General features: G+C 41.2%; 1 protein-coding gene across 1 annotated transcript; it reads left to right on the top strand.

The window, feature by feature from the left end:
* Positions 1 to 33: 33 nt before the first annotated feature.
* On the top strand, positions 34 to 24,173 carry PSMD5 (proteasome 26S subunit, non-ATPase 5). Its single transcript, XM_043565720.1, has 10 exons — positions 34 to 2,622; positions 10,084 to 10,228; positions 11,177 to 11,290; positions 11,730 to 11,858; positions 14,134 to 14,243; positions 16,286 to 16,428; positions 18,139 to 18,330; positions 20,940 to 21,049; positions 21,683 to 21,823; positions 23,368 to 24,173. The coding sequence occupies exons 1-10, from the start codon at positions 2,450 to 2,452 to the stop codon at positions 23,623 to 23,625; spliced, it is 1,515 nt and encodes a 504-aa protein (XP_043421655.1). The 5' UTR covers positions 34 to 2,449; the 3' UTR covers positions 23,626 to 24,173.
* The last annotated feature ends 357 nt before the right edge of the window (positions 24,174 to 24,530 follow it).

The raw sequence follows: 24,530 nt of genomic DNA, 5'->3' as shown, positions 1-24,530 counted from the left end.
GATAAGCATGGTCATGATGAAAGTGATGTTGGAACAAGAGAGGAAGAATGGCAAGACATGAATCATCATTTGGAAGAAAACGCCTCTGGATTCACTTCTTCAACTCAGGCACTTCTACTCTCTCCAGATTCAATTCTAAGGTTAGATTCCAAAAATCCAATTCTGCATTTATAGCTTCGGCAGAGTCTTCAGATACAGTAAGTCTCAGCGCCAACGCCTGAGGGTCCAGGATCTTCTTCTGGAGGCTTCTTATCCTCTTTCTCTGTCTCTACCTTCTCCTCCTTTTGGGATTCAGATTCAGACTCCCCTTCAGACTCAGATTTTGTATCCATCTTCTACACCCACACTACCTCCTCTTTGTGTCTTCTTTGTTCAACACCTTTGCTTTATTTTGAAGGTTCTCTTGCACCTCTTTACAGGTATATAACAATTTATTGAAGTCTTTTTTAAAGGCCAAACTTCGATACGGGAAAGGATCCCTATCCTTTGCAGCATCAATGAGGTCTGAGGCCTGGCATAAGAAAGCATTCAGTTTCCTTAGATTCATCTTTACCTCTAGTTCCAGGGTCTTGTCTTCTTCCATATTTATTGATATAGACTCTCTTTCGGTTATGAACAAAGCTTGAAACTTGAGCACCTCATTAATTTCCCCCTGTTGGCTATCAATGAAGTTAAAGTCCATCCGTGTTGCAGACTCCATGATTTTTGCAACTTCTTCATTAGCTCTAGGGAAACATGCATAATCATTCACAACATCATCCAAAAGTTTCCACCAGGCTTTATTAAGAGCAGCTGGTCTTATATCATCCATTGACTCTTTTATCACTACCAAAGCATCAGCAATGTTGTACGGTTGCCATGTTCCTCTCAAAGTAAGACAAGGGTTTTTTTTCAATACAGTCAACAAAGTGGTCAAACATACGCTTGGTGTAATACCTCCTGAATGCTTCAATTATACCCTGATCCAAGGGCTGAAGACAGCTAGTGCCTTCCAGGGGGAGAAACACAGTATCAACATTAAGATGAGCAACCAAAAATGAGTCTGGGCGATTGGGACCTCTGTCCAAAATTAGCAACACTCTGAACTCAAGATTTTTTTTTTTCTATTAAATAACTCCCAGCCTGATGAATAAAACAATTATGAAACCAATCCAAAAAGAGGGCAGCGGTTTGGGGTGTGAACTCCAGAATACAGGAAGGCGGTTTTTATCTTTTTCCAAAAGACATGTGGGATTAGGGTCTTTACAAAGCAGCAATGGTTTTATCATTTGGTCACCGGCGGCACTGGCACCAAAAAATGAGGGAAATCCTGTCCTTAGCTTCCTCTAAGCTTTCCGGATTTTTGTCTCTTTCCCTAAAAGTACGTGGAGGCATGCACTGCCAAAACTGGCTCATCTCCTCGGCATCGAAGACCCGTTGAGGCACATAGCTCTGATCAGCCTCTGGAGTTGTTTGGACATACTTGGATGCCGACTGGGCAGTCAGCGCTTCTTCCCCTCCCATCGACCTCGAATTTCGCAGACTGTGGCGATTTCTAAACTTCTCAAACCATCCCTTGCTCCCATGAAACTTATCCGGGCTGCCCTTCCCAGTCGTTTCCACCCGCTGCTTGTAAATGCGTTTGGCCTGGCTGCAGACGGCCTTCAGCGTCCGAGGCCGCCCCCCTATGGTCTGGGCCTCCACCCAAAAAGGTTAACTCCATCTCCATCTTCTCGATGTTTACGTGCCGGGGAATGCACCGCACCTTGGAGCGGAGAGGCGACACAGTCTCCATGAGGGCCCTGATGGCCTTCGCGTTTCTCCTAATGGTGCGCACGGTCTATTCGTTGACGCCCAACAGGCGCCCCACGTCGGTTTTACTCACGCCTTCTTCCAGCTTCTCGCGAATTTTCATCTTGTCTTCCAGAGGTATGACCCTCCACCTCCTCTGGATTCGTGTCTGGCCAGGGAGCAATATGCCCAATCGCCTCGGCTCCGCCTGGGGTGGCCTCGGCCGCCGCCCCCACCGCAGCCGACAGCCTGTGGCTTTGGGGCCCAGAGGCCGCCCGCGAGGCCATTTAAGCTTCTGTGGGTCCTCATCGTCACCACTCCGCTTGCCGGGCATTTGACGCGCCTTCGCTCTGGAAGGGAAATACGCAAGGCGACCGGAAAGTCAGCCTGCGGGACCCACCGAGCGGCGCCCACGATGACGCCCCGCCGCGACCCCGCAACCACAGGCAACAGTTGGCTCGGCCCTTGACGGCCCCTGTCTCGCGAGGCTTGGCGGCCCCCCAGGCGCTCGCGCTGCCCGCCGGCCCCACATCGCTATTGGCGCGGCCGGGGCAGCCTGCGGCGGCGGCGGCCGAAAGCCCGGGAAGGGAGGCTGCGCCCCGCAGATCTCGCGAGGCTCGGAGAGGCGCGCCGCGAGCCTGGAGTGTGCGGCCGCGGGAGCCCCCGCTGGAAGTGCACGATGGCGGCCCAGGCGCTGGCGCTGCTGAGGGAGGTGTCGCGGCTGGAAGCGCCCCTGGAGGAGCTGCGCGCGCTTCAGTCGGTGCTGCAGACCGTGCCGCTCAGCGAGCTCCGCGAGCAAGCGGCGGAACTGCGCCTCGGCCCGCTTTTCTCCCTGCTCAACGAGAACCATCGGTGAGACGACCCCAATGGAGGTCGAGGAGACGAGGGTGGCTGGGAGGAGGGGACGGCTTTCCCCGTTCGCGGTGAGGCTTAAAACTCGCTGACACTTTAGCGGAAAGGACCCTGGGCCGGGAGGCCAGACACAGGGCTCAAGTCCAGCCTGTGAGGTGTGCCCGCTTCACTGCCTCATCCTTGAAATAGGAATTGGAGAGGGAAAGCGCGGTTGCTCACCGAGAAAGAGGCGCCGCAATATTCGCGTACAGGTTGGCGACGTTTGTCGTCTTAAGAGGGCCTGTCCTGGCACTTTGGCAAGATCCATCAACATTTTAAATTGCGTTATCTTTTGATCCATAGGCAGTGAACACGCAGGTATGCTCGCACTCAAAATGTACTGTATGTATAAGGATGGCCGTAACAAAAGTGACAGCAAAAAACTAGAAACAACCTGCATGCCCATTAAAAGGGAATCGTAAATAAATTGTGCTACATTGCTATATCACCCTGTGCCGCTATTAGAAAAACTAAGGTAGATCTATATATGGGGACGTGGGAAAATCTCTAATATATGTTGTTGAACGGAAAAAGAAAATTGTAGGAGTTTATGATCCCATTATATGTAATGTTTTTAAGTCCCCCCCGCCCCCCCCCCCCGCCCCAGGCTAGTATGGCATTGAGAATATCTGAAAGGTACAGCAGAAACTATTAATATAAAAGTGGGATTTCGGATGGCAACTTTTTTCATTTTAGGCCCATCTGTAGTGTTTGATTAAAAAGCACTTTGCAGGGGTGCCTGGGTGGCGCAGTCGGTTAAGCGTCCGACTTCAGCCAGGTCAAGATCTCGCGGTCTGTGAGTTCGAGCCCCGCGTCAGGCTCTGGGCTGATGGCTCAGAGCCTGGAGCCTGTTTCCGATTCTGTGTCTCCCTCTCTCTCTGCCCCTCCCCCGTTCATGCTCTGTCTCTCTCTGTCCCAAAAATAAATAAACGTTGAAAAAAAAAATTAAAAAAAAAATAAAAAGCACTTTGCAGTTGATCGTTTGATAATTTAAAAACAGTTGAACAATGTTTGTGATCCAGAAATGCAAAAGTGACAAGGTAATAAAGTCGCTGGGTCAACACTGGATGATTCCGGGGGGCTTTCTTGGCTATAACTTTCTGAGATGCCTTCCTTTTTTTAATACATGTTCCCCTTCCTGCAGTCCATTAGTTAACATTGTTCAGTTCTGCCTAGGAAATCTCTTCTTTTCTGTCCTGTTTAATTTAGGCCCTCGTTTTCTCCCTCTTGCTAGGTCTGTTGCATTAGTCTGACTTCTCACTACGTTTAAGCTTCCTTTGCCAGCGTGCCCTTCCCATACTGCAACCCCAGTGAACTTCTTGGATCATTTGACTCATATTTTTTCCATGGTCTCCCATCGTCTACAGTATAGATCATGGCTTCTTTTTCTGGCATTTGGGCCCTTACCTTGTATTTCCATCCTCCTTTTTCCAGCCTCATCTTTTCCCTCTGTTCCTCTACAGGTACTTCATCTGCTTCAGCTACCGTGTGGCACCATTTACTTTCCCTTGAGCATGACTTGGCACTTTCCTGTGTAGATGCCAGTCCTTCTAATGAAATGACCTCCCTCCGTCCAAATTCTGTCCATTCTTTAAAGCCCAGGTCAAGTGCCATCTCCTCCAAAATGTTTTACTCGGCCACTCCAGTTTCAAGTGACTGGTCCTCAGATCTCCTGAGAGATGTTATCATTATTTCTGCTAATGATACTTGCCACTGTTGCGTTATATTATAGTTCTTTATGTGGTTATTTCTACTTTGTTCATCTCTACATCCCTCTTAGGATGCAGCACATAGTGTAATATAGGCTACATAAAAGATTAGATTCATAAATTTTCTTTTTTTTTTCTTTTTTTTTTAACGTTTATTTATTTTTGAGACAGAGAGAGACAGAGCATGAACGGGGGAGGGGCAGAGAGAGAGGAAGACACAGAATCGGAAGCAGGCTCCAGGCTCCGAGCCATCAGCCCAGAGCCTGACGCGGGGCTCGAACCCACGGACCGCGAGATCGTGACCCGAGCCGAAGTCGGACGCCCAACCGACTGAGCCACCCAGGCGCCCCAGGATTCATAAATTTTCAAGAGGCCACTTTATATCATGGATCAGGAAAATTTCAAAAGTCCTACCATAAGTTAACGCCAGAGATACAGTAGGAGCTGAAATGAATGGGAGGTTGTAGAATGAGGTCCATGGAGGACGTATTTTACCAAATGAAGGAGCCGTGGCGTAGGAGACAATTTGAATGGAAATTGACAGGGTAATTCAGAATGGGGTACATAGTAGATACCAATTGCAATTTGTGGGAATAATTCTTCTGCAGATAGTAGATGGGCAGTCTTGAGATCTATTTCTATTATCCTGCCTAAACTACCAGGTTCCTATATATTGGTTTAGAATCTGATCTAATAGATATAAATCTAGAATCTTGACGAGAGTTTTTATGAGAGAAAGTAAGTTCTAAGACTACTGCTTTTACAACGTGGAGACTGTAAATTATTAACTCTTTGGCTTTTGGTATAAAGGACCACATGTGGCCTGAAATTTGTGCACTATACAGTTTAACCTATGGCTGCTTTAAAAAGCAGGGGTGGGGGGCGCCTGGGTGGCTCAGTTGGTTAAGCGTCTGACTTCAGCTCTGGTCACCATCTCACGGTCCGTGAGTTCTAGCCCCGCATTGGGCTCTGTGCTGACAGCTCGGAGCCTGGAGCCTGCTTCAGATTCTGTCTCCATCTCTCTGCCCCTGCTCTCTCTCTGTCTCTCTCTCTCTCAAATATTTAAAAAAAAAAAATTTAAGCTTTATTGAGATATAATTTACATAAAATAAACTGCACATAATGAAATATACAATTTGACAGGTGTCAACATATGTCTATACCCATGAAACCATCACCACAATCAAGATAGCAAAGCTGTCTCTGAGCCCCAGAAGTTTCCTTGTGCCTCTTTGTTGAATCCCTTTTCACCTCAGCCAGGCAACCACCGATCTCTATAGATGAGTTTGCCTTTTTTTTAAGAGTTCTATACAAATGGAATCCTACAGTATGTACTCGGGCTTCTTTCACTCATCATTTTATTTTATTTTTTTCAATATAAACAAAATTTATTCAGTAACAGAAAATTGCTTCTGTGCAGTTTCTCGTGTACTATGTTTTAACATAAAGGGGATATTTTACAATTATAAGCATCTGGTGACGGATGCTGTTAGTGACAGCAGAAGCTTCTAAATTAGTGTCCTGTTTTTTGAGTTTACTAATTTTTCTTAAACAAAGTAATTGTGATTGTTTAAAACCATGGTCTTAACAGACCCATATGAGGAAAGCATACTGTCTGAAAAGAATACAAAATAAAATGTAAAATATAAAGTATTTAGAATTATTTCATAAACAGAATTATTTGATTTGTTATTTCTTCTGAGAAAATTATCTTTGTGGGGAGCCTGGGTGGCTTAGTCAGTTAAGCGTTCAGCTTTGGCTCAGGTCATGATCTCATGGTTCGTGAGTTCAAGCCCTGCGTCGGGGTCTCTGCTGTCATTGCGGAGCCCGCTTCGGATCCTCTGTCTCCTTCTCTCTGTGTCCCTCCCCCGCTCATGTGCATACTCTCTCTCTCAAAAACACACATGAAAGGGGCGCCTGGGTGGCTCAGTCAGTTAAGCGGCCGACTTCGGCTCAGGTCATGATCTCGCGGTCCGTGAGTTCAAGCCCTGCATCAGGCTCTGTGCTGACAGCTCAGAGCCTGGAACCTGTTTCGGATTCTGTGTCTCCCTCTCTCTGACCCTCCCCCGTTCACGCTCTGTCTCTCTCTGTCTCAAAAATAAATAAACGTTAAAAAAAAAAAGTTAAAAAAAAAAAACCACATGAAAAAAATTCACTCATCGTTTTAAACTTTATGTGGTGTGGGTGAATACTTCATTCCTTTTTATTGCTGAGTAGTAGTCCCTTGTATGAACGTACAGTAGTCCCTTGTATGAACGTACCACAATTTGTTTATCAGCTTACCTGCTGGTGAACATTTGAGTTGTCCTCAGTTTGATTATATTACAAATTACATTACTGTGAACATTTGTGACAAGTCTTTACGTAGACAAATTCTTTCTTTTCTCTTTGAGTTAATACCTAGGAGTGAAATGGGTGGCTCATATGATAGGTGTATGTTTAACTTTTTAAGAAGCTGCCTGTTTTCCCAAATGATTGTACCATTTTAAATTCCCATTAGCACCGCATGAGAGTGGATTATAGGCCTAAATATAAAACCTAAAAAACTATAAAACTTCTAGAAGAAAACCTAGGAAAGAATTTCCATGACCTTGGGTTGATGAAAGATTTCTTTGATGTGACACCAAAAGCATGATCCATAGAAGGAAAAATTGATAAATTGGACTGAATCAAAATTAAATACTCTGCTCTTCAAAGGTCACAGTTAAGAGTGAAAAGGCAAATTACAAATGGAGAAGAATCTTAGTGAAGAATATATAACAAGGAAAGAATCCATCTTAAAAAATGGGCAAAGTATTTGAACAAGAAGATATATGGATGGCAAATCAGCACATGAAAAGATACCCAACGTCATTAGTCACTAGGGAAATGCAAATTAAAATTACAATAACAGGGGCACCTGGGTGGCTCAGTCAGTTGAGCATCTGACTTCGGCTCAGGTCATGATCTCACAGCTTGTGAGTTCGAGCCCCGCGTCCGGCTCTGTGCTGACGGCTCGGAGCCTAGAGCCTGCTTCGGATTCTGTGTCTCCGTCTCTCTCTGCCCCTAACCCACTCTCATTCTGTCTCTGTCTCTCTCAAAAATAAATAAACATTTAAACAAATAATACATAAAATAAAATTACAATAACAGAGGCAATTCAAGTATCTATCAGCAGATAAATAGATAAAGTGTGGTATATACATACAATGGAGTATTATTCGGCCTTAAAAAGGAAGGAACTTCTGACAGACTACCACATGGAGGAAACTTGAAGGCATCACGCTAGGTGAAATAAGCCAGTCACAAAGGGACAAATGCTAGGTAGGATTCCACTTAGATGAGGCACCTAGGGTAGTCACACTCACTGAGATGGAGAGTAGAATGGTGGTTGCTAGGGGCTCAGGGAAGGGGAGAAAGGGAAGTTTGTGGTTTTGTTTGTTTGTTTTTTTTTTTTTTCATTTATTTATTTTTGAGAAACAGAGTGAGACAAAGCGTGAGCAGGGAAGGGGCAGAGAGAGAAGGAGACACAGAATCTGAAGCAGGCTCCAGGCTCTGAGCAAGCGGTCAGCACAGAGCCAATGCGGGCCTCGAACCCACAAACTCTGAGATCATGACCTGAGCCGAAGTCGGACGCTCAACCGACTGAGCCACCCTGGCGCCCCGGGAAGTTTGTGTTTAATAGATACAGAGTTCCCATTGGGAAGATGAAAAAGTTGTGGAGATAGATAATAGTGATGGTTGCACAACGTGAATGAACCTTAGTGCACAGAACTATACATTAAGAAATGGATAGGAGTGCCTGGGTGGCTCAGTCAGTTCAGCGTCCAACTTTGGCTCAGGTCATGATCTCACGGCTCGTGGGTTTGAGCCCCGTGTAAGGCTCTGCACTGGCAGCTCAGAGCCTGCTTTGGATTCTGCATCTCCCTCTCTCTCTGCCCCTCCCCCCTTGTGCTCTCTCTCTCTCTCTCTCTCTCTCTCTCTCTCTCTCCCTCTCTCTCTCTCTCTCTCTCTCCCAAAAATAAATACATAAACATTTTTTTAAATGGTTAAAATAGTAAATTTCATGGTATATATAGTCACAATTTTTAAAAAAGGAAAAGTGGGGTGCCTGAGTGGCTCAGTCAGTTAAGCGTCAGACTTCAGCTCAGGTCATGATCTCATGGTTCACGGTTCCAGTGCTGCGTCGGGCTCTGTGCTGACAGCTCAGAGCCTGAAGCCTGCTTCATGGATTCTGTCTCCCTCTCCCTATGCCCCTCCCCCTCTCATACTCTGTCTCTCTCAAAAATAAATTAAAAGAAAAAAAAACATTAAAAAAAATAAGGAAAAGAAACCCATAACCATTAACAGTCACTCCCCATTCCTCTTCTCTGCCCCTGCCCCAGCCCCTGGCCACCGGGAATCTGCTTTCTGTCTTTATGGATTTGTCTGTTCTGGACAATGATATAAATGGAATCATCATCAAAAGGAAGCCTTTTCTGTTCTGGCTTCTTTCACTTAGCATAGTATTTTCAAACTTTATCCATGTTGTATAATATTCCACTGTATGGATAAAACTATTTATCCACTTATTAATTTATGGACATTTGGGGTGTTTCTATTGCTGTGAACATTCACGTACAAATTTTTGTATGGACATATGGTCTCAATTATCTTGGGTATAAACATTCTTAATTATTTCCTTAGGTGCAGTTATACAAAATGCAACCCCTAGGTTATAAGAAATTTGTTCATTTTTAAGGCTTTTGTTATGTATTGCTTAATCGACTTCTAGAAAGGTTGTATTGGTTTAATAGTATACTCCTGTTAGCAGTATATGAATGCCTATGGTACTGCCCATTAAGAGAAAAGGAAGTTATTCTTAAAACACTTTTTATATCTACAACTAGTAGTCATCAAGTTGTGATTAATTTACCTCTTTCATTGCTCCTGAATCTCTTCCCTCTTCTCCATCCCCCCTGCTACTCCCCTGTTTCACTTCTTCATCACCTGCCTTCTGACTGAAAAATTCTTTCTCTAACTTATACAGAGTGATTTCCTCAAGTCAGATCTCATCATGTTACTTCTTGGCTTAAAACCACTTGATGGCTTGCCATTGCCTTGTGCAAAAAGTCTGAATTCTGTAGCATGACAAAAAATGGCCTATCAGAATCTGGCTTCTGTGCATCTTTCTTATTTCATTTCTTGCCATTCATCCTTCCCCTTTTACCTTCTTCCCACTCCTCTCCCATTCTTATCCCAGTCATATGGAGCTTCTTATACTTCCTTGAATGTATAACCCTATCTGTCCTCTGTGCCTTTTATGTTGTCCCTCTACCTAGAACACCTTTGTCCTCCTAGATAATTCCCACTTTTTTTTTTAATTAAGCTCAGGTATTACCCCTTGGGGAGGCCTCCCTGAACCCTGTGTTCTTTTTTGAGCTCCCACGGCTTCCTACCCTAACCTATAGCATTTGTCCACCTGGATTATAGTTGCTTTTCTGTTTTTCTGTATTTTCCGTTAGACTATGCTCATTGAGTCTAGAGTATATATATTTTCCTTCTTTGTAGCCCCAGCGCAAGCATGGCACATAATAGATACTTAGTAAATCTTTAATAAATTAGTAGAAGCTAGTGTTTTAAAGGGAAGTCTGTGTGTAAGTGATCCTCATTGAGCCAGTCTTCAGATATTAATAGGTTGTTACTTCCTACCTTGCAGGACACAAACTAATGAGATCTGTGATGTCTCCTTTAGGGAACAGACCACTTTGTGTGTATCCATTCTGGAGAGATTGCTCCAAGCTGTGGAGCCAGTTCACGTGGCCCGGAACCTCAGGGTTGACCTTCAGAGGGGACTGACTCACTCCAATGATTCCGTAAAAATTCTCACTCTGTCCCAGGTATGAAATTTTACTAGCACATAATAAAGGAGCTGACATTTACTGACCACCTGCTCTGGACCAGGCTCTACGCTGGGTGCCAAAGACAGAAGGATGAAGAAAATATGATCTCTCTCTGTCCCTAAGAAGCGTCTATTCTAGTGTGCATGGCTAACTAACCAGGAGGAATAAGCTAAAGAAGTTCTACCAAGCATTATCTGAAATAGTCATTCATCAAATCCTGACTGATCCTTTTAATGCCAGGCATTATACCGTATACTCTTAAAGCTACCAAGATAAATAAAGCCTATTTCTTTCCTTCAAAGAGCTCCTAGTCTAGAGAAGGTATTGCCATGTTAGGTCTTACTATAGTGGCATGAAAAAGTACTGTTGTGAAGGTCTCTAAACCAAGAAATTGAGACAGTAACTCCTGTCACCCAGATAACCAAAATACCCTACTATTTGGGAAAAGAGCTGCTGCTGAGGATTATCTTGTTGAGATGTTAGGACCCGAGCAGTTACTTACCCAGTAGGTTTTCAAGTACTGTTTTTTTTTCTCCTCTAGAAGTGTTAATTCAACAAAAAGGCAGAAAGTAATTGATTTTTCTTTGACCATTTATGTGCCAGACACTGTAGTACATGCTTTTCTATTTAGTCTCATTTAATCTTCATAACAATCCTACAATGAAGTATTCTCATTTTATAGATAAGAAATTAGGTTCAAAGAAGTTAATTTGCTAGTTGATGGAACTAGCATTTGTATTGTTTTCTTTCACTGAAATGTCTCAACTCCTTATCTACCACTTATTTTTTTCTTTCTTTTCAATAATGTGACTATACCCATAAGTGTGTTCAGCTTTAATGAATTTGGGTCATTTCGAATTTTTAATGGCTTGTCTTATAGCTGTAATCTGTAACCCCTAAAATAACAGCACACTAAGGGAATTTCTGATTACTTTTTTATTTCAGGTCGGAAGAATTGTTGAAAATTCTGAGGCTGTTACTGAGATTCTAAATAATGCTGAATTACTAAAACAAATTGTTTACTGTATTGGTGGAGACAATCTGTCTGTGGCTAAAGCGGTGAGTCACCTAGAACCATCAGCTTAAACATGCACAGTATCCTGAAAAACAAAGAAAGACCTTCTGGACTGAGAGGTGAAAGTTGAGTACGGATGATTTGTATAGTTGTTTTCACAGCCTCATGTAGATGGTATCAGATACATAAAAAATGTTGAACAAATACCAGTAAACCCTTCCCTTTTTTCTAGACAAAGCATATCTAAATTATCCGTCATAGAGCTTGTATTAGGTTGCTTGATAAGGAAAAAAAAATGTACATAATCTGTTTTCTATAGGCAATACTATGTGTCTTTTTCAGTTTTAAATAACGATAGCTAAAACATAGCGAATGGTCATTGGGGAAGATGCATTCCATACACCAATTTCACATCGATATCATGAAGTAGATACTAATATTCTGCATGTTTATGACTTAAGAGATGTTTTCTTTCCTTATAAGGCCATTAAATCCCTGTCAAGAATATCATTAACCCAGGCTGGACTGGAGGCTTTGTTTGAAAGCAATCTGCTGGATGATTTGAAAAGTGTAATGAAAACAAATGACGTTGTTCGGTACAGAGTGTATGAGGTAAGACTAAAAGCATACTTCCTGATGCCTACAATTCAGAATGCAGTAGAGCTTCCACTGGAAGGCAAGATGGCTTGTTTACCATGCATTTACTGAGTATGTAGTCTGTGTTAGGCTCTGTATTTGACGCTGGAGATGTGGGGGTGAGCTCCCAGCCTAGTGTGTGAAACAGTCATGTGAAAAATATTTACAGTACACTATATTAACTACTAGAATAGAGTAGATAACATTAAAACTAGACTTTGAAATCGTTACAGTAGGTAGATGAAGAAATGGCTCTTATTTGCACCCACTTTGTGCTTAGTATGGTGCTAAATCTCCACATATATTGTCTTCGACTTTTACAGTAAACCATATACGTTATTACTGTTAACCTCACTGCTGATGGAATAGCTGACCCAGACCACACAGTTAATAGGCTGCATATTCAAAATGAACCCTTGACTGTCTAATTCCCTGTTCAAAACACTTTCTTACTTTGCGTGTCTTAACGCCATCCTAACCTGGTTTCCCCTTCTGCCTCTCTAGCTGTTTCATCTTAGTCTCCTGGCTCATTATCCTCATTGAACTTTTAATTGTTGAAGTTCATAAAAGTAAATTCCCAAATCCTGTTCTCACTGTATATTCATGTCCAGGCGATTTTGTTCATCTTATGATTTCAGTTCCTATCTGAATGAGATGACTCCATAAACCAACCCAGACCTCTCTTCCTTTTTTTTTTAAGTTTATTTATTTATTTTGAGAGAGAGAGCGCAAGAGTGAGTGAGCGAGCAAAATTGGGGAGAGGGAGAGGGAGAATCCGAAGCAGGTTCCCCATTCAGCACAGAGCCCAACACAGGGTTCGAACCCACGAACCACGAGATCATGACTTGAGCCAAAACCAAAAGTCAGATGCTCAACTGACTAAGCCACCCAGGTGCCCACCCCCAGACCTCTCTTCTTAACTCAGACCCTCATGTTCAGCTGCTTACTCAGTGTTCCCCCTTTGGACCTAGGTATTCTAGGCCCCTCACACTCATGCTCCAACCAAACTCCTAATCTTCTTAACCCAGCCCATTCTCCAATAAAAAAAAACAACAGCAACAAATTAGCCCTGTGTCACAGTCAGCATGGTTGGGTATTAGAACTTGAGCTTATTCTCTGTGAGACCCTATTTTCCCTGCCACATATCCATTAGGTCATCGTATTGTGCCGGTTTTACTTATATCCATGTGCTTGTCTTCCTTGGTATAATCACCACCGCCCTAGTCTAAGCTACCAGTATCTCACACCTGGACTACTGTTGTATTTGCATCTCACCTGGTCTCATCCATTTTTGACACCACTGGTCTATTTTCAGACGCAGTCAAGATGATCTTCTAAAAATTCTCAGGGCGCCTGGGTGGCGCAGTCGGTTAAGCGTCCGACTTCAGCCAGGTCACGATCTCGCGGTCCGTGAGTTCGAGCCCCGCGTCAGGCTCTGGGCTGATGGCTCAGAGCCTGGAGCCTGTTTCCGATTCTGTGTCTCCCTCTCTCTCTGCCCCTCCCCCGTTCATGGTCTGTCTCTCTCTGTCCCAAAAATAAATAAACGTTGAAAAAAAAAAAAAATTAAAAATTCAAATCTAGGGCCACCTGGGTGGCTCAGTCGGTTAAGCAACTGACTTCGGCTCAGGTCATGATCTCACAGTTTGTGAGTTCAAGCCCTGTGTCGGGCTCTGTGCTGACAGCTCAGAGCCTGGAGCCTGCTTCGGATTCTGTGTCTCCCTCTCTCTCTGCCCGTCCCCCACTCACACTCTGTCTCTCTCTCTCTCTCTCTCCCTCAAAAATAAATAAATATTTTAAAAAATATTTTAAAAGTAAGTAAATAATAAATAAAAATTCAAATCTGGTTCTATCATTCCTCTGCTTAAAACCCTTCAGTGCCCTATATCTCTCAGTAAGCCCTCAGGACATACTTGTGGAATGAGTAAGTAAATGACTGACTGACAGAATGTATGAATGGAATGATTTTTAACAGTCTTATCGTTCATTCAGGCTTTTGTACCCTGATTTATGGATTGATGATTTAAGGGAGAAAAAAAAACAATGCACAGCTACAACCAGACATAATGGAGTATTTCTGTGCCAAAACAATTTCTCACAGGTTCAATGAGATTTTTCCAGTTGTGGAGACAAATAATGGATTTTTTAAAAAATTCAGTTATATAAAGTACCTAGTCCTGTGTTTAATTTACAATGAGATCTAACAGGTTTGGGCTGTTTTGACCTTTCAGCTTTTTCTGTTTTTTTCTTCCAGTTAATTGTGGAGATTTCTTCTGTGTCACCAGAATCTTTAAACTACTGTACCACCAGTGGATTGGTAACCCAGCTTCTCAGAGAGCTGACTGGGGAGGATGTGCTGGTCAGGTGTGTTGACTGAGAGAGTTCTTAAAGCAAAATGTCTTCTTTGAGAGGTCCGGGGAGCAGCTTTGGGACTTAGGGCAATCTTCCCTATTAGAACCTGGACCTGGGTTACAATCTCTTGACCACTGTCCTGAAGAAGGGGCCTTTAGAAAAAGCTCAGGTTATTCGTGACAGTATACTAAAACTTAGCAGAGCCGCCCATGACAATCTACTTTAGGTTAACTGTGTTGCCTGTCCTTGGACATGTGTACTTTTGCAGTCACATAGTAACTGCCATTTTGTATTACTTAATATGTTATCTTACACATTTTTGGTTTTGTTAAATAATAGCACTATGGCATGATGGAAGAAACATGGGCTTTTGAAAATGAGCAAGACTTAGGTTTGCATGCATTTCTGCTACTTACTAGCTTTTGACCTTGAACAGATTATTGTAACCTTTCTACACCTCCATTCCCTCTCCTCTCAAATGGAACAGTAACAGCTCTAAAGAAGATACGAAGATTGGAGAGCCTGGGTGGCTCAGTCAGCTAAGCGTCTGACTTCAGCTCAGGTCATGATCTCGCGGTTGACAAGTTTGAGACCCACATCGGGCTCTGTGCTGACAGCTCAGAGTCTGGAGCCTGCTTTGGATTCTGTGTCTCCCTCTCTCTCTGCTCCTCCCCAACTCACACTCTGTGTGTGTGTCTCTCTCTCTCAAGAATAAATAAAAACATTAAAAAAAAAGAAAGAAGATAATGGGTTATAATGAATTGGCCAAAGAGACGATACATTCTGGAGCCTGCTTTGGATTCTGTGTCTCCCTCTCTCTCTGCTCCTCCCCAACTCACACTCTGTGTGTGTGTCTCTCTCTCTCAAGAATAAATAAAAACATTAAAAAAAAAGAAAGAAGATAATGGGTTATAATGAATTGGCCAAAGAGACGATACATTGGATGACATAGGTCCTTAAAGAAATATTAATTCTAGTCTCTTCACTCCCAGCCCTCTACTCCCTAAGTCCCATTTAATATCTGCCAATGTTACCTTGTTGATATTCCACAGTTTACTAATACATCCTCACTGTTGAACACTTGGTTTGCTTCAAGTATTTTGCTATTTTTGTGCACACAGGTTTTTGTTTTCCTTAGGTGATTTTCTGAAAATTTTTTTAATGTTTATTTATTTTTGAGAGAGAGCATAAGCAGGGAAGGGGCAGAGAGAGAGGGAGACAGAGAATCCAAAGCAGTCTCCAGGCTCCGAGCTGTCAGCACAGAGTGTGACACAGGACTCAAACCCATGAGCCATGAGATCATGACCAGAGTCAAAGTCATACACTAAACTGACTGAGCCACCCAGGCGCCCCTCCTTATGTGATTTTCTGATTGTTATGTTTTTTAAATGTGACTGGATTTGTTCAACTCATATGTATAAATCAGTCACGATTTAAACACTGTTTAAAGCATTTGAGTTACATTGTTTCAAAGCATTCCTAATAAGGAAATTAATTTTTAAGAATTTTTTTAGCCTTATATCAAATTTTGTAACGTAGAAAAAAAACCCTGCAAATCATCTGTTAAAATGCCTTAAGGTCAACTATAAAAATACTTTTAAAAATTATTTGTGGAAATTTGATCACAGGTACCTATTACATGATACCAAGAATTTTTATCAATTTTTAAAATATGAGGACATGGCATTATAATTGTGTAAGGAACTGTTCATATTTTTTAAAGGTGCATACTGAAGTATGCAGGGATAAATGGCAAGTTGACTAGAATTTGATTTAAAATAATTCAGCAAAATAAAAATAAAAAAAAAATCTTTTAAGAAGTTGCTCTATTTTAGTGGAAACAATAATGGGCCTCAAGTCAAAAGTCAAAATTTAAACTATGCCTTGTAGTGACAATGTGATTCTGGACGAATCACTGCAGCTTTCTCATTCTTGTGTCCCCATCTGAAAAGTAGCCAGGATTGCTGACTTTTAGATTAAAAGAATTAAGTAATACATCCTATGAAAGCAATTTATAAACTATGTTAATTGTATGCAAAATTTTGGCATTTTAGAGCCACCTGTGTAGAAATGGTGACATCACTGGCGTATACTCAACATGGACGACAGTACCTTTCTCAAGAAGGAGTAATTGATCAGATTTCTAACATAATTGTTGGGGCAGATTCAGACCCTTTCTCTAGCTTCTATTTGCCAGGTAAGAAATACTGATTTCTGTGAAAATAATGGTGCATGTTTTGTATCTGAGTTATCTCCGACAAGAGAGGCCAGAGATTATTTTCTGTAGAGCAGATCCCTGTATATTTTTTTTTAATTCTTTTTAATGTTTATTTATTTTTGACAGAGAGAGCACATGCACGCACACGAGCGGGGGAGGGGCAGAGAGAGAAGGAGACACAGAATCCGAAGCAGGCTCCAGACTCTGAGCTGTCAGCACAGAGTCCAGTGCGGGGCTTGAACCCACGAACTGTGAGATCATGACCTGAACTGAAGTTGGATGCCTAACTGACTGAGCCACCCAGGCACCCCTAGAGCAGGTCCCTTTAGATGATACCCATAGCCCCTTGATGAGGTGGAATATATTGCCCTGGGAGCCATGTATTGTTGAATCTGATTTTCTGGAAATACCATTGCTGTTTTGAGTATTAGGATAGTTTCCTTTGAACCTCAGTCAAAAGCAACATATATTAAAATGCTATTAATGGGACGACTGGGTGGCTCAGTTGGTTAAGTGACTGACTTCGCTCAGGTCATGATCTCACAGTCCATGGGTTCGAGCCCCACATCATGCTCTGTGCTGATGGCTCAGAGCCTGGAGCCTGCTTCAGATTCTGTGTCTCCCTCTCTCTCTCTGCCCCTCCCCTGCTTGCACTCTGTTTCTCTCTCAAAAATAAATAGACATTTAAAAAAAATTTTTTTTAATACTACTAATGACACAGTATATTTCACAAATTCATCAAATCTCTGTCGGAATCTTTAATATAGGATATACTCTAGCCATTCCATTGTAGGACATGGTTAATTAGTTTTTCTTGAGCACTTGCAGAAATTGGAAATTTATTCCTTCCTTAAGTAGCCTAGCTTACTTCATTGATGAGCATATCTGTTTAAAAATTTCCTGGGGTGGAACACATGGTTGGCTCTGTAGTTTTGAGTGTCTGACCGGCTCAGGTCATGATCTCATGGTTCATGGGTTCGAGCCCTGTGTCGGGCTCTGTGCTGACAGCACGGAGCCTGGAGCCTGCTTCAGATTCTATGTCTCCCTCTCTCTGCCCCTCCTGTGCTCACGCTCTGCCTCTCTCTCTCTCCAAAATTAACATTAAAAAAAAAATTTTTTTTTAATTTGTTCCTAATACTCCAAACTTGCCTTCCTCTAATTTATATCCAGTGGTCCTTGTTCTTTGCTCTTCCTCTTGTGTATGGCAGTGCTTCAGTATTTGAACCCAGCTCCATTGACGCCCTGGGGTTAATGTTCTCAGGACCACATATCACAGGTCCTTCGGTATCTCCTAATGGTCTGTCTGATTTCTAGGTAATAGAGTACAGTGCATAACCATTCTCCCCTTCCTGGCCTGTAGTTTATTCCTGTCCGTATGAAAACATAGGGCCCACATTTATGTGGCCTTCCTTCTCTATTAATGTATATTCTTGTAGGACACATGGGTGGCTCAGTCGGTTAAATGTCCCTAACTCTTGTCCCTAACCCTAACTCTTGATCTTGGCTTAGGTCATGATCTCATGGTTAGTGAGACTGAGCCCTGTGTTGGGCTCTGAGCAGACAACACAGAGCCTGTTTGGGATTCTCTCTTTCCTCACTCTCTTCCCTCCCCGACTCCAGTGCTCATGCACTCTCTCAAAAATAATTAACATTTTTTAAAAAAACGTATATTTTTGGACATATCTTCAGGATTTGTGAAGTTTTTTGGAAACCTGGCTATCATGGATAGTCCTCAACAGATCTGTGAGCGCTATCCTGTCTTTGTGGAAAAAGTCTTTGAAATGACAGAAAGTCAGGACCCCACCATGATTGGCGTAGCAGTGGACACAGTCGGAATCCTGGGATCCAATGTTGAAGGAAAACAAGTTTTACAAAAAACAGGTTGGTATGACTTATTTGGGTTTTCTTTAGGGATATCTTTGTTTTTGGCAACAATTCAATATATAAGCTCACTTGCTGGTGCAATAACTACATTGTAGAAACTATTCTTGCAGATGGCAGTCTTTTTATTGTGACCTTGAACGCATCCCTAGAAAGTCTTACAATTATTACTGAATTTTTATTTGTTTATTTTTTACCAGGCTAGACCAAGTACTGTGTCCCTTCTACACCTTCTTTGATAGTGTTCAAGGTCCAGAGACCATGGGCTATACTCCAAAAGACCTGGATTCATGTTCCAGTTCCAACACTGACTTAGCTTTCTTTTTTTTTTAATATAATTTATTGACAAATTGGTTTCTTGAACTTCATGCCCTCACTTCATTACTTCAGGTCTTATTTTCCTCATTCATAAAAAGGATAAACAATCTCGGGATTGTGAATATTTAATGAAAACACACATTTGTTTTATATTTGTAATGTCCAGGAAGAAAAAGAAACAAAAATTTGTTACCAATTTTATGTTAAGAATGATACTTTTAAGGCATATCTGTGAGTAATTATTTATTTAATCTTTATGGAATCTTTATCTTTATTTATTTATTTTTTTACACATAATTTATTGTCAAGTTAGATAACATACAGCGTATACAGTGTGCTCTTGGCTTTGGGAGTAGATTCCCCTCATTCATCGCTTACAAACATCTGTGAGTAATTTAAAGGACTGTGAATTCTATATGAAAACTAATATGGGCACAGTTAAAACCCTTACAGAGTATATGTTGAAAATTAATGTGCTACTGTCTGTCACAATTGGTATCCTTATTAATATACTTTTCTAAGTGCTTTTGTGTATGATACGTAATCCTTATACAGTCCTGCAAAGAACATATTATGCATTCTCACTTTACAGATAAGGTAGCTGAAACTCAGAGAAGCTAACATTTTTTTAGATGATATAGACTGTGGATTTGCTACTCAAATCCAGGTCCTTTAATTCCAAATTCTCTACACTTTGTCTTTTGTATACACTGCATTGCATCTGAATGTATGTTTTTGGCCTGTTACTTGGTCCCTGACTACGTGGGGGTTTTTTGGTTGTTGTTTTTTTTATTGCTTTTTTTTTTTTTTCCTCTTTAATTTATTTTGAGAGAGAGCATGGGAGGGGCAGAGAGAGAGAATCCCAGGCAGGCTCCACACTGTCAGCACAGAGCCTGATGCAGTTCTTGAGCTCACAAACCGTGAGATCATGACCTGAGCCAAAGTCAGATGCTTGCCTGACTGAGCCACCCAGGCATCCCATCTGACTACATGTTTAATTTTGTGTTGGTTTAGGTTGGTAGAGGTCATAGTATATGAAAGCATACTTTAAAAAAATCTCATTGTTGGGGTGCCTGGGTGGCTCAGTCGGTTGGGCGGCCGGCTACAGCTCAGGTCATGATCTCATGGTCTGTGGGCTCGAGCCCCACATCGGGCTTTGTCCTGAGTGCTCAGAGCCTGGAGCCTACTTCAGATTCTGTGTCTCCCTCTCTCTCTGCCCCTTCCCTGCTTGCTCTCTCTCTCTCTTTCTCTCTCTCTCTCTCAAAAATGATAAACAATAAAAAAATTTCTTTTAAAGTTTTAAAAAAATCTCATTGTTCACTTCACACTCATTAGGGTGGCTATAATGACAGAAAAATGACAAAAATAAATAAAAAGTGTTGACAAGGATGTAGAGAAATTCCCATATTTGGTGGCTATGTAAAATGGTACAGCTGCTGTGGAAAACATTATGGTGTTTCCTCAAAAAATTATACATAGAATTACCATATGACCCAGCAAACATGCTTCTAGATATACATGCAGAAGGATTGAAAGGAGGGACTCGAAAGATATTTGTGCACCTGTATTCATAACATTATTTACAATAGCCAAAAAAAGTAGAAACAATTCAAATGTTCATTGATGGATGAATAGATAGACAAAATGTGATATATACATACAATGAAATATCCAGCCTTAAAAGGGAAATTAAATTCTTGGGGTGCCTGGGTGGCTCATTTGGTTAAGCGTCTGACTTCAGCTCAGGTCATGATCTTGCAGTTCATGAGTTCGAGCCTGGCATCAGGCTCTGTGCTGACAGCTCAGAGCCTGGAGCCTCCTTCAGAGTCTGTGTCTCCCTCGCCCTCTCTGCCCTTCCCCCCACCCTCTCTCTCACAAATAAATAAACATGAAAAAAAATTATATAAAAAAAAGGAAATGAAATTCTCATCCATGCTGTAACATGCAGAGACCTTGAAGACATTATGGCAAGTGCAATAAGCCAGACTCAAAAAGACAAATATTACATGACTCTATTTATATGAGGTTCTTGCAGTAACATATACAGAGACAAAGTAAAATACTGGTTATCAGGGGATGGACGTAGACGACATGGAGAGTTACTGCTTAATGAATACAGAGTTTCCGTTTGAGATGAAGAAAACGTTCTGGAGACAGATAGTGATGATGGTTGCACAACAATATGAATATACTTAATGTCACAGAGCTATATACTTAAAAATGGTTAAAATGATAAATTTTATATTATGTGTATTTTACCACCATAAAAAATATTTTATTATCTTTCAAAGGAACTCGCTTTGAACGCTTGCTCATGAAAATAGGATATCAAGCAAAGAATGCCTCAACAGAGCTCAAAATTAGGTGTTTGGATGCAATTTCGTCTATTTTTTATATACCAGTAAGTACATTGGGAAATTAATGAAGGATAGTGGGATATGTTTGGGACAATAAATCTATATAAGTCAACATAATCCTGGTTAACTTAATATAGATGGTATTCAACTTTTAGTAAAAGAAGATAATCCTCACTATGTTACTAGTGACATTTTTTTAGTTAAAGTGGAATCATCCAGTATTAGAACTGGAGAGAGGGGGCGCCTGGGTGGCTCAGTCAGTTAAGTGTCCAACTTTGGTTCAGGTCATGATTCACGGTTGGTGGGTTTGAGCCCCTCATTGGGCCCTGTGCTGACAGCTCAGAGTCTGGAGCCTGCTTCGGATTCTGTGTCTCCCTCTCTCTCTCTGCCCCTCCCCTGCTCATGGTCTGTCTCTCTTTCTCTCTCTCAAAACTAAATAAACGTTTAAAAAAAAAAATTTTTTTTTTTTAAAGAACTGGAGAGAGGACCCTAGAGATTGCCTAATCAACCCTATCAGAAAAACAAAACAAAACAAAACTGAGGAAGTCTGGAGCTGGATTTGGGAAAGAGTGCTCCGGACTTAGCAGAGATCACATAGCAAACTAATGACAAAGTGCCATCAGAATCCAGGTTTCCTGACTTCCAGAGGCTTGAGAGTTTTCATTTCTGTCATGTAGCCTGAGCAGCAGACTGATGACCTCCTGAGGATGACAGAATCCTGGTTTTCTTCTTTATCTCGGGACCCGCTGGAGCTCTTCCGTGGCATCAGTAATCAGCCCTTCCCTGAACTGCACTGTGCTGCCTTAAAAGTGTTCACGGTAGGCATCCTTGTCTTTTTCACCAGTCCTTCTGGGAAGAGGCTAGTTCAACACATGAGTACTTATGATGAGCTAGTGCCTCTGCCATACCTTGGGGATACACAAATGTGTAGTTTCTGCCCTCTATTAGTGTAGACGAATGAGGGAGACGTGTAAATAGATTGTTTCAGCTCAAGGTCTTAGGTGTTGTGGCAAAGGTTTGAACAGGATTCCACAGGATCATAGAATCAATTCCAGATTCCTTATCTGCCATCAAACAAGCCTTCTGTTGACCCAGCCCTAGTCTTCTTCCTGAGCCTTATTTCCCGCCATTCCCCCTCTGGCACCCAATGCTCTAGTGATACCAAACTGCTTACTTTATCTCTCTGGACCTTTACGTGCCCTCTACATTCAGCACTGTTTCACAACTTTGCTTGTTAACCTCTTACTCATTCTTGAAGGACTAGCTCAGGTATCTCTTCAGCAAGCTTTGCCCAAACCCACAAGGTTGAGTTAAGTAGTGTCAGCTCTCATAAAAGTTGCTTATTCATTATTTTAAAATTTGGAAAAGATTGCAAAGTAGAAATTTTTAAAATCAGACCTATTTTGTATATCTCCTTTTAATATTAGTGTTAGTGTCAGTTTTTATTTATTTACCTTTTTTTGGTAAAATATTTCAGACATCGGTAATACTTTCCTATCTCTGTCATTCCCCCTTCCTTCCTCGCTGACTGTAATCACTGTCATGAATTCAGGGTTCACAAGCCTATACATGATTTTATACTTTTACTACATATGTGTGTATCTTTAAACAAATTACAGTATTTTGCATATTAAATTTTGTAAACAGTATCATGCTGTTTATATCATTCTGCACTTTGCTGTTTTCTTCAACATTTCTGTTTGTAGGGGTTGTCTGTGTTAAAAGTGGCAATTAGAAAGTCATTATTTCATTGTATAGCCACAGTTAATCATTCTCCTGTCAATGAAGATTTCAGAGATTCTCTGTAACAAATGGTCCTATAAAGAACATTCTGAAAATGTCATCCTGTGCACAAGCGTGAGAGTTTTTTCAGGATAGTCTTTTCTTCTCTGGTGTTTGTTTTTATTTTTCCACTGTTGTGATTATGCCATGAGTATAATTTGGATCTACTTTTTTCATATCATAGATTTACCTATTCTTTATAAAAATTATTCTTAATGTTTATTTAATTTTCTCTTGCTATATACTAAAATATACTCACCGATCCCCCACTATTAAGCATTTATTTTATAATTTTCACACTATGATAACCATTTTTATGTACAAAGCTTTTTAATATGTAGATTTAGATTTAATTAATATTTAGATTTATTTATTTAATTAAATATTTACTAAAATTTAGATTAATATTTAATATTTAGATGATTTTCTTAAGATTTCTAGGAGAGAATTTTCTTAGGCAAAAAGTAACATTTTTAAGGTTCATGTGGCCAAAATTTTTTGTAAGGATTGTGCTATCCAAGTCACACATTTCACTTCTTAAGGCTCAGAGGAGTTGTGTTCTTTCTACCTTCTATTTCAGGCCATCGCAAATCAACCCTGGGCTCAGAAACTTATGTTTAATAGTCCAGGGTTTGTGGAATATGTGATGGACCGGTCTGTGGAGCATGACAAAGCTTCAAAGGATGCCAAATATGAACTGGTTAAAGCACTTGCCAATTCCAAGACAGTTGCAGAAATCTTTGGGAACCCAAATTATTTGAGGCTCAGAACTTACCTGAGTGAAGGTCCATACTATGTGAAACCTATTTCCACAACAGCCGTGGAAGGAGCTGAATGATTTCTTCAAGAAGGTAGACCATTTTTTGACCAAAACTTCTCCTAAGGCATTTGACTTCACCATTGTTTTACAAAACAGAGACTTCCCTTCTCCCAGAATTAATCATGGAGTATCTAATGTAACTTTATCACATGCATTTGTGGTGTTTCTACATTGAAATACAGTGTGGAACCAGGAAAGCAGGCAAACTTGATCATAATTGCATCAGGTGTTTTTCAGATTTCTTTGACTGCCTTAATCTTTCCAAGAAGATGGAAGTTTTGTTCTCAGAAAATTTTCATGGACTTAGCCCATTTTATTTAAAATTGTGCTTCAAATAGAATAATGGAACCAACTTGTTTCTGAATTCTCTTCAGCACCTTTTTTGTTGTTCTATTCCCCCTTCTGATTCCACTTGCAAAGTCTTGGATATAAAGATTCTTTGAAAAATAATACGGAATTTTGAAATTATGTTCTCCATACTAAGAATAAATGCTTTTAATAAGGTGTCTTTGGATTTTTTTGTTACTATTATGGAAAATGGACAATAAATAAATCTTTTAAAAACATTTCTAGTGTTCTTCGCGTTTTTGTTGCTGATCATTGAATTTTGCTGGAGGAGTAAATGTTAAGGAGGAGTGGTAACATTCCTAAAGCAGGAAGACTCCCCAAACTCTTGTCTTATTGGTGGGCCATCAATTGTTGAGGGTTTTGCTTTTAATTTCTCAGATCCATCAAGTCAGTATTGAATTGATCAGAGAGAGATACTGACTCCTAGTAACTAGAGTCAGATGGCAGCTAGTATATATAAACCAGGATGCCATCTCATTGATTAACAAAGGATGTGCTTTCTTTTCATTGACAAAATGTCCCCACCTCTTTCCAGTGCCCTGCTTTCTAACCGGAAGAGCACTCTGCATACCAAT

The sequence above is a fragment of the Prionailurus bengalensis genome, chromosome D4, assembly GCF_016509475.1.
Source record: "Prionailurus bengalensis isolate Pbe53 chromosome D4, Fcat_Pben_1.1_paternal_pri, whole genome shotgun sequence".
Lineage (NCBI taxonomy): Eukaryota > Metazoa > Chordata > Mammalia > Carnivora > Felidae > Prionailurus > Prionailurus bengalensis.
Note: the sequence above shows the minus strand (reverse complement) of the source record. Positions and strands in the feature narration are given on the sequence as shown.

What these genes read in the sequence shown, in the direction of transcription:
- PSMD5 (XM_043565720.1), top strand. Translation starts at nt 2,450, where the DNA reads ATGGCGGCCCAGGCGCTGGCGCTGCTGAGGGAGGTGTCGCGGCTGGAA. An exon ending in AAATTCTCACTCTGTCCCAG is followed by an intron (nt 10,229 to 11,176) that starts GTATGAAATTTT and finishes TTTTTATTTCAG; the next exon opens with GTCGGAAGAATTGTTGAAAA. An exon ending in ATCTGTCTGTGGCTAAAGCG is followed by an intron (nt 11,291 to 11,729) that starts GTGAGTCACCTA and finishes TTTCCTTATAAG; the next exon opens with GCCATTAAATCCCTGTCAAG.